The sequence below is a fragment of the Dreissena polymorpha genome, chromosome 3 (genome assembly GCF_020536995.1).
Source record: "Dreissena polymorpha isolate Duluth1 chromosome 3, UMN_Dpol_1.0, whole genome shotgun sequence".
Lineage (NCBI taxonomy): Eukaryota > Metazoa > Mollusca > Bivalvia > Myida > Dreissenidae > Dreissena > Dreissena polymorpha.
Window position 1 is genome coordinate 4,371,384 of NC_068357.1, and position 12,738 is coordinate 4,384,121.

At 38.1% G+C, this 12,738-nt stretch overlaps 1 protein-coding gene and 1 long non-coding RNA gene across 7 annotated transcripts in view; both read right to left on the reverse strand.

Annotated features, from left to right (window-relative positions):
* Positions 1-12,738, reverse strand: part of LOC127872807 (papilin-like) — a 353,664-nt gene that overhangs the window by 13,518 nt on the left and 327,408 nt on the right. For 5 of the 6 annotated variants that reach the window (XM_052416218.1, XM_052416223.1, XM_052416220.1 and 2 more), the window contains 3 exons: positions 9,141-9,201; positions 5,277-5,398; positions 4,765-4,791 (listed from right to left, as the gene is read on the reverse strand). In XM_052416218.1, the coding sequence (XP_052272178.1) occupies positions 4,765-4,791; positions 5,277-5,398; positions 9,141-9,201 (210 nt within the window). The remainder of the gene's footprint in view (positions 1-4,764; positions 4,792-5,276; positions 5,399-9,140; positions 9,202-12,738) is intronic. The other variant, XM_052416221.1, reaches the window with a different exon arrangement.
* LOC127872818 (uncharacterized) lies at positions 7,669-8,314 on the reverse strand. The gene is made up of 3 exons (XR_008045799.1): positions 8,264-8,314; positions 8,010-8,031; positions 7,669-7,745 (listed from the first exon to the last, which is right to left on the reverse strand). It is a non-coding gene; the product is annotated as an uncharacterized LOC127872818 (long non-coding RNA).

A 12,738-nucleotide genomic window follows, 5' to 3' on the forward strand; every position in this document is an offset into this window, starting at 1 on the left:
ATAAAGGTGTGAAAACTCGCGAGTCGGTGTTTATTACCTGTATTCCCTATCAGAGCAGTTCGATGCGCTAATTTAAATAAGGCAAGTGCAAGCGGAATAATTATCAAATTAAAGTTATTTGAAACGATTACCTGTTTATGTTTTGTATTTATCGTGTATTGTATTTCATTGTATAAACTATGGCTGTGCAAGTGTGTTATCGTTTATTATATGCTACACATGCTTTATAAATAAAAATATCTTTGTGTGTGTTTAATGTTTCAGTACGTATACGAAAAATAAATTTAAAAATCCTGACGATTTATTTACATGCTAACGCAGTGTAAAAGTTAACAGAGATGCACTTAAATAAACATTTCTTTGTACATGTATCGTATTGCATTCAATCTTAATTTAAATTCGCTTGTCCAATGAAAGCTGTGTCCCATAATGCACTGTACTATTTTTTCTGAAAAATGGCGTAGGCATATGAATTTGTTTACGAAATTCTTAAACATATTTCTTGTCATAAATGTTAAACATTATTTTTTCGTAAGTGATGTAATTATATTGGATTATCGGATAAATGTGCACATTAGAAAACGGTAGATATACTGTTATCGTTCGATTCGGGTTTACATGCATGTATTTGCGGATGACAACACAGCATGACGATACACACACCTATATTATAGGCTATACTTTACTTGTTTTTATAGCCCCTTAAATAAATAAGCTCAAAACTTATAACGCTGTCCGTTTATAACGCTGTTGCGTGGCTTGGACCCCGTCATCCGCGTTATATTGGAGTTACAGTGTATGTCAGGTAAGAGTAGTTTTGTCAAAGTATCAATCAAATCTAATCATAAATAAAGAAGTTATGGCAATTTTAGCAAAATTTAATAATTTGACCTTGAGATTCAAGGTCATTCAAAGGTCAAGGTAAAATTCAACTTGCCAGGTACAGTAACCTCATGATAGCATGAAAGTATTTGTTTGAAAGCAATAGCCTTGATACTTAAGAAGTAAAGTGGATCAAAACACAAAATTTAACCATAAATACAAAGTTACTAAGTCAAAAAAGGGCCATAATTCCCTAAAAATGACATCCAGAGTTATGCAACTTGTCCTTTTACTGTACCCTTATGATAGTTTGCGAGTGTTCCAAGTATGAAAGCAATATCTATGATACTTTAGGGGTAAAGTGGACCAAAACACAAAACTTAACCAAACTTTCAATTTTCTAAGTCTAAAGGGCCCATAATTCCGTCCAAATGCCAGTCAGAGTTACATAACTTTGCCTGCACAGTCCCCTTACGATAGTTAATAAGTGTTGCAAGTATGAAAGCAATAGCTTTGATACTGTAGGAATAAAGTGGACCTAAACACAAAACATAACCAAATTTTCAATTTTCTAAGTATAAAAAGGGCACATAATTCTGTCAAAATGCCAGTCAGAGTTACATTACTTTGCCTGCACAGTCCCCTTATGATAGTTAGTAAGTGTTTCAAGTATGAAAGCAATAGCTTTGATACTTAAGGAATAAAATGGACCTAAACACAAAACTTAACCAAAATTTTCAATTTTCTAAGTATAAAAAGGGCACATAATTCTGTCAAAATGCACGCCAGAGTTATCTAACTTTGCCTGCCCAGTCCCCTTATGATAGTAAGTAAGTGTACCAAGTTTGAATGCAATAGCATTGATACTTTCTGAAAAAAGTGGACCTAAACGCAAAACTTAACCAAAATTTTCAATTTTCTAAGTATAAAAAGGGCACATAATTCAGTAAAAATGTACGCCAGAGTTATCTAACTTTGCCTGCTCAGTCTCCTCATGATGGTTAGTAAGTGTACCAAGTTTGAATGCAATAGCATTGATACCTCTGAGAAAAGTTGACCTAAACGCAAAACTTAACCGGACGCCGACGCCAAGGTGATGATAATAGCTCATAATTTTTTTTCAAAAAATAGATGAGCTAAAAATATCTGACACTCGTTGTCAAATCGTACCATATTTTATTAAACTCATCCAGGAAATTCGTTAATAAGCTCGCCAAAGGCTCGCTTACTCACAACATTCATGAACTCGTATAATAAAATATGGTATGATATCACAACTCGTGCCAGATCCTGTATATATACACTTAAATTTATTAATACCTAACAAGGGACAAAATTGTCACAAAACCAGGTTTTCATTGTGAAAAAAAAATCTGATAAAGGGAGAAAACTCAAACTGAACTTTTGAAATGAACAAACAAAATTAACCCCCTTTGTAAGTTTGTTTACAAAAAAATAATCTATTTATAGTCGTGGCGACCTTGACATTGGAGATATTGACGTGATTCTTTCGTGCGACACACCGTACCATGATGGTGAACAAATGTGCCAAATGATTTTAAAATCTCACAATGAATGACATAGTTATGGCCAGGACAAGCTCATTTAAGGCCATTTTTGACCTTTGAACTCAAAGTGTGACCTTGACCTTGGAGATATCGACGTTATTATTTCGCGCGACACACCGTCCAATGATGGTGAACAAATGTGCCAAATGATTTTAAAATCTGACAATGAACGACATAGTTATGGCCCGGACAAGCTTGTTCCGCCAGCCCGCCAGCCAGCCCGCCAGCCAGCCAGCCAGCCAGCCCGCCCGCATTCGCCAATCTAATAACCAGTTTTTTCCTTCGGAAAACCTGGTTAATAAAAATCTGGGTTCACATTTATAACAGACAAATACTGATTTCTTATTGAAAATAAATCAGTATTAACTCACATTACTTTATTCTTCAAATAGTAAAAAAGAAGATTGTAATGGTTATTTAAAAAATTATGTTCGAGTATCCAGATCTGACCTTATGAAGCTTAGAATTTAATCACCAAGGGAAACAACTCTTGCAGCTCTGGAATTGGCAGGGGAGGGAATCACACAATTTAATACTACTCAGAATACACAACCATTTTGTGGATTAAAACCATGACTTTAATTATTTTATATAAAAACACTTGGTGTAGTCGGAAAGTAATATTAATTTGTGCTTAGAAGTGCCATATTTTGTCATAAGTATACAGGAACATGTGATAGTTCTATTATATTGATTCACAACTTGTATAAAATTTGAATTCAAGTTTTTGTTAGAAACCTACAAGAAATATCTTTAAAAAAGATATACGGCGTAAATAGTTTAATGAATGAGATCAAGGATAGCGAATGTCTTTTTCTGTGCAGTTCTTAGCTGCATCACACGCATTACGGGATGTTACGCAGAGTTTTCGCGGCTAATTTTACATTATAACATATTACTGGTCATAAACCTATAGATGCAAAACAGAAAACCAAAAGAAGAATGGAAGTGAAATTTAAACATATGAGTCAACCGGCCACACGAGAACAAACCTGTTTTAGTGGTCTGTCGGGCATTGCTATTTGATTCGATTATTAACAGTATCGAGAATCATCGTGCTCATGCTTAAAGTGATATTATGGGCATTTTGCACTGTTGAATTGAGCTGAAAAGAATTAACAGGTCAAAATAGTTAGTTAAAATGTGTTTACTGATCAATTATCTGCAACTCACCTTGCTACCAGTTGTTTATAAAAATATATTTTATATTCTATATTCTTACGTGACCCACCCAGTCCTGTAAGCCGAAATGATCGGTAAAACAATATTGTGTCTTTGTGTCGTATGAACAAATCTGCACTAAAACTAAATTTAGGTTCAACTCGTAAACGCATGATCAGTTGTCAAACGAAAGTACGGTTGATATTCAAATGCATTATTTTTCTCTTTCTGGTATATTGTTTTAGTATGTTGATGCTGCATTAATTACTATAAGTGTATATGAAGTAGAAACATTAAAAATAATCAACGGTTGCGATAGACACCTATAAACTGTTACATGCTCATAATATCACTTTAGTACATTAGGCAATATGGTGGAATAATTATTGTTAAATTTATTAAAAATAATATTTATCATTGTATTGTTGAAAACACATTAAAAATCTATTATTGACATACCATACTTATATTGCTGAATATCTTCTTTTAACATATTTCTGGTCTAAAGAAAATTCCAGGTCACCTAGTTCACGGATAGCGTCTTTATTATATAACGATTATTTTACTGACCGCGAACTCCGGTGATGACCTGTATATAAACTCTGAATGTCCGCGACTTGACCCGAAACCTCGCGGGTTGAAATGCAATTCTTTAAAGTGAGGCCTCGCTTCCACTGCTCTTTATACTTTTACATGTTAACATGTTGACAGGAATATGGAAGTAAGTACTAAATATGAGAACATAGCCTTTTAAGTATAAACGCTTTTGCGCTGGTAATACTCTAAAAATAAAAGGTGTACGCACAAACTGTATTGATGTCGAGAATTGAGTGTAAAACTGTTCTATCTATTAAGCCTTTTCATTAGAGATAAAATTGTTTCATACAGTAAAACAGTGTTACAAAGACGCGGATATGTTTCCAATGTTCTGGTGGTATACTCAAATCAGCCAATGGAATAAATGAAGTGTATTCATTCGTACCTAGCCGCGGGAAATTTAATTTGAATTTTATTGGACACGTACAAAGGTCAAGTCAGGGTGAAAAGCTGGCTTAATGCAGCTTACGCCGAATAACTAACATTCCTTTAAAAGCTTTTCTGAGCAAAAATAAAATAACACTGAAGAAACTTAAAGCGTGTACTAAAATAAAAGCTAACAGAAGGTTGCAAAACACTAAATAATGGATTCAACTGAAATAAGGTAACAACCTACCCATCTCTGTAACTGCAATGACTTTATCTAGAAACATGTTTTAGACACATGTCATCACACAAATATGTTAAAACAATCAATTCAAGTGAAACTGAGTATGTGAAAAATTATCACTCATTGGAAATTGCTAAAATAAATTATTACAAAAATTTAAGTTTTGTTGCAATGTATACACTTAAACATATTTACAGTATTGGAAATTTTAATAAAAAAAACTTCAAAAACAAGTATCAAAACACGTACTACTTTACAAACTTTAGAGAACTTAAAACTATTATTTTAATGCATATAAACCATTTTGTTCATGATTGTTATTGCCACAGTATGATCACATATAAATTTGATTAAAATCATTGTAGCAAGGGGCATATTTATGGTATGTTGGAGACAATAATTTAAGATATATTTCGAGGGTTTTGATTTTCACAATTGATTCTGATGAACACTTCTATTTGGAAAATGGTTACACCTTTAACCCTTGATAGATAAAACGTAAGTAAAGCTATATATACCGCTGCTCCCGGCCCTGCATTCCCGTTCACAGTCCGCCTTGGATTGGAAGTTGTTGTTGTTGCCACCACAGCCGCCATAGATGAACTGCAGGCACTCGCCTCGGGACTTGTCGTAGTAATACCTAAAATACTACTCTGTTAACCCTCTAGCACTCAGATACGCACATTGACGCGCTTGTAGTCCCTCCGAAAATGAAATTAAAGTTACAACCTTTCTAACTAAGTTTTAAGGGCTTCAACAAACAGCATAATACCTGCACAGACAGTGAGTTGAGTTACTCGCAGGCTGTTCTGGATTTATGCCAGGTTGCATATAGCAATTTCCACTTTCCCTCTGATTAAGAATGATTATGCCATTATCATTTATGGCCATTTTGACCTTTGAACTCTTGAATTCTTTCGCATGACACGCAGTCCAATGACTGTGAACAAAATTAATGTACAGAGTCACTTTAAAATCTCACAATGAATGATATAGTTATGGCCCAGACAAGATCATTTATGGCCATTTTTGACCTTTGAACTCAAAGTTTAACTTGACCTTGGAGATATCAACGTAATTCTTTTGAATGACACACCTTCCAATGGTTGTGAACAAATGTACAGAGTAATTTAAAATCTCACAATGAATGACATAGTTATGGCCCAGACAAGATCATTTATGGCAATTTTTTACCTTTGAACTCAAAGTGTGACCTTGACCTTGGAGATATCAATGTAATTCTTTCGCATGACACACCGTCCAATGATGGTGAACAAATGTGCCAAATTATTTTAAAATCTCACAATGAACAACATAGTAATGGCCAAAACAAGCTTATTTATGGCCATTTTTGACCTTTGAACTCAAGGTGTGACCTTGACCTTGGAGATATCGAAGTAATTCTTTCGCACGACACACCGTCCAATGATGGTGACCAAATGTGCCAAATGATTTTAAAGTCTCACAATAAATTACAAAATTATGGCCCGGACAAGCTCATGATCTTTGAACTCCAAGTGTGACCTTGATCTTGGAGGTATCAAAGTACTTCTTTTGCATGACACACCGTCCCATGATGGTAAACAAATGTACCAAGTCGTTTCGAAATCTAACGATAAATGACATAGTTATGGTCCGGACAAACTTTAAGTTTTGAACGCACTGAGTGACCCCGTGGCCTAGTTTTGACCCCCCATGACCTATATTCAAACTTGACCTAGACATCATCTAGATACAACTTCTGGCCAAGTTTGGTGAAGATCTGATGAAATTTTCAGGACAGACAGACCGACCAACTGACAAATTGACTCCTATATGCTATGTTTCTTTACTAGCAAAATACTTCCTGTCTGAGTTTAAAAAGCTGTAATAAACTTTAAGGTTTTGAAAGAAATTAACCACCCTTTTGGAAAAAAGGGATTAATGCATTTGGGTAGTGTCCTCCCAGATTAGCCTGTGCAGTCCGCAAATAAATGTGTCTTGTTCTGTGAAAGCTGGGCATAATGCATGTGTGTCAAGTGTCGTCCCAGATTAGCCTGTGCAGTCTGCACAGGCTAATCAAGGACGACACTTTCCGCTTAAACTAGATTTTCAGTAAAAAGGGACTTCCTTTAAATGAAAAATACCATTAAAGCCGAAAGTGTCGTCCCTGATTAGCCTGTGCGAAGTGCACAGGCTAATCTGGGACGACACTTTACGCACATGCATAATGACCAGCTTTCACAGAACAAGACACAAATGAAGCCATGTTTCTCCAGAGTGAGGCTCAAATGTATGACAGTACCTGGACATCCCAATGACAGTACCTGGACATCCCCATGACAGTACCTGGACAACCCCATGACAGTATCTTGAAATCCCCATGACAGTACCTGGACATCCCCATGACAGTACCTGGACATCCCCATGATAGTACCTGGAAATCCCCATGACAGTACCTGGACAACCCCATGAGGTACCTGGACATCCCCATGACAGTACCTGGACATTCCCATGACAGTACCTGGACATCCCCATGACAGAACCTGAACATCCCCATGACAGTACCTGGACAACCCCATGACAGTACCTGGACATATCCATGACAGTACCTGGACATCCCCATGACAGTACCTGGACATCCCCATGACAGTACCTGGAAATCCCCATGACAGTACCTGGACATCCCCATGACAGTACCTGGACATCCCCATGACAGTACCTGGACATCCCCATGACAGTACCTGGACATCCCCATGACAGTACCTGGACATCCCCATGACAGTACCTGGACATCCCCATGACAGTACCTGGACAACCCCATGACAGTACCTGGACATCCCCATGACAGTACCTGGACATCCCCATGACAGTACCTGGACATCCCCATGACAGTACCTGGACATTCCCATGACAGTACCTGGACATCCCCATGACAGTACCTGGACATCCCCATGACAGTACCTGGACATCCCCATGACAGTACCTGGACATCCCCATGACAGTACCTGGACATCCCCATGACAGTACCTGGACATCCCCATGACAGTACCTGGACATCCCCATGACAGTACCTGGACATCCCCATGACAGTACCTGGACATCCCCATAACAGTACCTGGACATCCCCATGACAGTACCTGGACATCCCCATGACAGTACCTGGACATCCCCATGACAGTACCTGGACATCACCATGACAGTACCTGGACATCACCATGACAGTACCTGGACATCCCCATGACAATTCCTGGACATCCCCATGACAGTACCTGGACATACCCATGACAGTACCTGGACATCACAATGACAGTACCTGGACATCCCCATGAGAGTACCTGGACATCCCCATGACAGTTCCTGGACATCCCCATGACAGTACCTGGACATCCCCATGACAGTACCTGGACATGCGAGCCTTGCCGTCCCCCCCATGACAGTACCTGGACATGCGAGCCTTGCATTTCCCCCCATGACAGTACCTGGACATCATCATGACAGTACCTGGACATATCCATGACAGTACCTGGACATCCCCATAACAGTACCTGGACATCCCCATGACAGTACCTGGACATCCCCATGACAGTACCTGGACATCCCCATGACAGTACCTGGACATCATCATGACAGTACCTGGACATCACCATGACAGTACCTGGACATCCCCATGACAGTTCCTGGACATCCCCATGACAGTACCTGGACATACCCATGACAATACCTGGACATCACAATGACAGTACCTGGACATCACCATGACAGTACCTGGACATCCCCATGACAGTTCCTGGACATCCCCATGACAGTACCTGGACATCCCCATGACAGTACCTGGACATGCGAGCCTTGCCGTCCCCCCCATGACAGTACCTGGACATGCGAGCCTTGCATTCCCCCCCATGACAGTACCTGGACATCCCCTTGACAGTACCTGGACTGGACATGCGAGCCTTGCAGTCCCCTCCATGACAGTACCTGGACATGCGAGCCTTGCATTCCTGCCCATGACAGTACCTGGACATGCGAGCCTTGCAGTCCCCCCCATGACAGTACCAGGACATGCAAGCCTTACAGTCCCCCCCATGACAGTACCTTGACATGCGAGCCTTGCAGTCCCCCCCATGACAGTACCCGGACATGCAAGCCTTGCAGTCCCCCCCATGACAGTACCCGGACATGCGAGCCTTGCAGTCCACCCATGACAGGTACGGACATGCGAACCTTGCAGTCCCCCCCATGACAGTACCTTGACATGCGAGCCTTGCAGTCCCCCCAATGACAGTACCTGGACATGCGAGCCTTGCAGTACCACCCATGACAGTACATAAACATGCGAGCCTTGCAGTCCCCCCATGACAGGACCTGGACATGCGAGCTTTGCAGTCCCCCCATGACAGTACCTGGACATGCGAGCCTTGCAGTCCCGTCCAGTCATTGGCGGCATCGAACATGTCTCCTCCTCTGAAATGAGTGGAGAAAGCATTTAAATTGGACCTTTAATGTTGGCTTCAAAAACTGTAAATATAAAATCATTGCATTGATGGTATAAAAAACAAGCTTATAATAACAAGAATTTCTCTCCTGATACAGTGTCTTGAGTTTCTTTATTCCCACTTGCCTTGGTATTAGCTAATAGAATCAAGTGTAATCTTCTGATATTGGCATTAAAAGCATTCACATCGGACCAGTTTTCATTGCTTCATTGATCTCAACATGTAGTTGACTCAATCTAATGGGTTGAGAAATGTGGAAACTTATAGTGAAACAGGTTTATTAATTACATAACTTAAGTTTGAAAATACCCTACAAAAAAAGTTGAAAGAACACAACACAATGTTTGCAAAAACATAGACATAATATAATGCAAGATTCAGAACTGTAGATATAACATAATACAATGACCAAGATTGCAACAGGTATACTTTTGTTCAATATTCCTATTCTCAGGATATCTTGCATCTGTTCCTAAATCCATGTCCAGGACTAAACACAGACTTGTATATTAGCCCCATCATGCGAAAAAGACCTAGAAAAACTAATAAGACCTAGAAACCTTGCATGTTTTATCATTCCTGCAGTCTAGTCCGGAGCTACTTGGTAAACTAATAAGACCATGACACCTTGCATCTTTTATCATTCCTGCAGTCTAGTCCGGAGCTACTTGGTAAACTAATAAGACCATGACACCTTGCATGTTTGATCATTTCTGCAGTCTAGTCCTGAGCTACTCGGTAAACTTATAAGACCTGGAAACCTTGCATGTTTTATAGCAGACAGCTAAGCTCCTGACCAGACTGTGTGATAGTGCAGGCTGGTCTAGAGGTACGCTGGGTGTATATGGCATTAGACCGATTTTCGCATAAAACAACTCATATCAAAGTTTGTTCATTTTGTCCCCAATGAAACCACAATAAATTTTAAAACCAATTTCAGTGTCGATAAATCACCTATCTTGTCATTAATAAATGTATCTTGTTCAGTAGTTTATGACATAAAACGTGAGCCTTTATTGGGATGTTTAATGAATTGTAACAATATACGTTGCTACATAGTTTTCATTCAGAAATACTTCTAAATGTGATGATATAAGCATGCCACAATGGGTTACTTCATCATCAGATTTATTGCATTTTCTTTAATACAACAAGATGTTCTTTCATCTCTGGCCACAGGTGAGAACTGTACTCATCTTCTCTGTATTTAAATCAAATAGTTTTAGCCCAAATACAGAGAAAAAATTAACATAAAAGCATTTTTTGTATTTTTTTTTATAAAATGAATTGGTGTAAACGAGGATATATAAAAAGCTGACGATGGGAGAGTATCACATAACAAAATAGTATCATAGAACAACAAACATTTGTATGCTAAAAAAACACATTTCAACCATTTAATACAAGCCCAAGGACTTTTTTAACCCCTGTGATGCTCAGTTTTTGCAATTTTTTAATAAATAAAATACTTAAGCCATCTCTGGGAAAACAAGGCTTATGATTGAGAGATAATCGTCATCCCAGATTAACTTGCTCAGTCCACACAGGCTGATCAGGGATGACACTTTCCACCTTAACTGGATTTCCTTTAAGAAGACACTTTTTATAAACAAAAAATTGCATTTAAACAAAAGTGATGCTCTGATTAGTCAGTGCAAACTGTAGAGACTAACCCTTTGCATGCTGGGAAATTTGTCGTCTGCTAAAAAGTCGTCTGATGAATTTCTAAAATAAGCATTTTCCTCTTTTTTTTCAAAGAATACTATCAGAAAAGCAAACAGTTTGGATCCTAATGAGATGCCACGTTCTGTGGCGTCTCATCTGGATTTAAACTGTTTGCAAAGGCATTCAAAATTCAGTTCCAGCACTGAAAGGACTAATCTTGGACAACACTTTTTGAAGATGCATTTAAGCCCTGTTTTCCAAGAGTGCCACTCATTTTCTTTTTGCATGTCATATATATATTTATATTATCTAATGTCAAACAGAAGTTTACTCCATCTAACAGGAAATACAGGCTTACAATTCTAGCCAGAGATTCCACAGTCAAGTTCTAACTTAATTACTGAATTGACATAATCATAGTCTGAGACATAATGGCAATATATGAAGGTTTATTACAAAGTTGATTGCAACAATATTGAATTAGAAAACAACAGAAAGTTAGTAACGGAGAATTTATGATGCTTTACTTCTCATTTACCTTGAGAAAAACATCATTAAAATACACCAATCCCTCTCGGCTTCTAAATAATTTAGTATATTCTAACCAACTTTGAATCACAAATACCTTGCTCAATGTAATGCAAGCTGCATTTCTGAATCAATATTAGGAGGCAGGAAATATTGCAAAATTTTACCCATAGGGGATAAACTGAAGTATTTCTTTAAGCAAAAATCTTAATAAACTAGGCGTAAGTGTTCTTGAGTTATCATCAAGAAACCATTTAACTGGTTCGAGTCACCGTGACCTTGACCTTAGACCTAATGACCTGAAAAGCAATAGGGGTCATATGCGAGTCATGATCAATGTACCTATGAAGTTTCATGATCCTAGGCGTAAGCGTTCTTGAGTTATCATTCGGAAACCATTTTACTGGTTCGAGTCACCTTGACCTTTGACCTAGTGACCTGAAAATCAATAGGGGTCATCTGCGAGTCTTGATCAATGTACCTATGAAGTTTCATGATCCTAGGCGTAAGCGTTCTTGAGTCATCATCCGGAAACCATTTAACTGGTTTGATTCACCGCGACCTCGACATTTGACCTAGTGACCTGAAAATCAATAGGGGTCATCTGCGAGTCATGATCAATGTACCTATGAAGTTTCATGATCCTAGGCGTAAGCGTTCTTGAGTTATCATCCAGAAACCATCTGGTGGATGGACCGTCCGACCGACCGACCGACTGACATGAGCAAAACAATATACCCACTCTTCTTCGAAGAGGGGCTTAACAAAAAAATTAATTGCAGCTTATTCAAGAAGATGTATAATGTGTCCTACATTCCGAAATAATTACATAATTTCGAAATTTAAAGTAAGGAATCAACAACTTTTTTTTTCAAATTCTGAATATATTTAATCTTCTTATGCTTAAATAATATCAAGTTAATAGCTAATACCCGTATTTAAAAAAATACACCTAATTCAAAAATGTTATGTAATAAATATTTCATACTTGAGCAATTTGTTTATGATTAATCCCACTTGAGGAAAATCTCTCTTAATTAAAATCTTCAAAGTGTTTGTCAGCATGAGTCTAGTTGCATGGGGTGAAGTGCCACTTGAAGGCACCCATGTTACTCACATTGTAAGATTTTTCACCACATTAAGACCTATTTTTATATAATTTTATGTACACCCAGATTTCACATTGCCAATTTATTATATGAAATTCATACTTATGATTACATAATTACATTCATAGACAAATTTATTTTACTTAGCATTAATCAAATTTTGAAAAAGTCAAAAGTCGTAGCTGTTAGGTACCACTGACTTT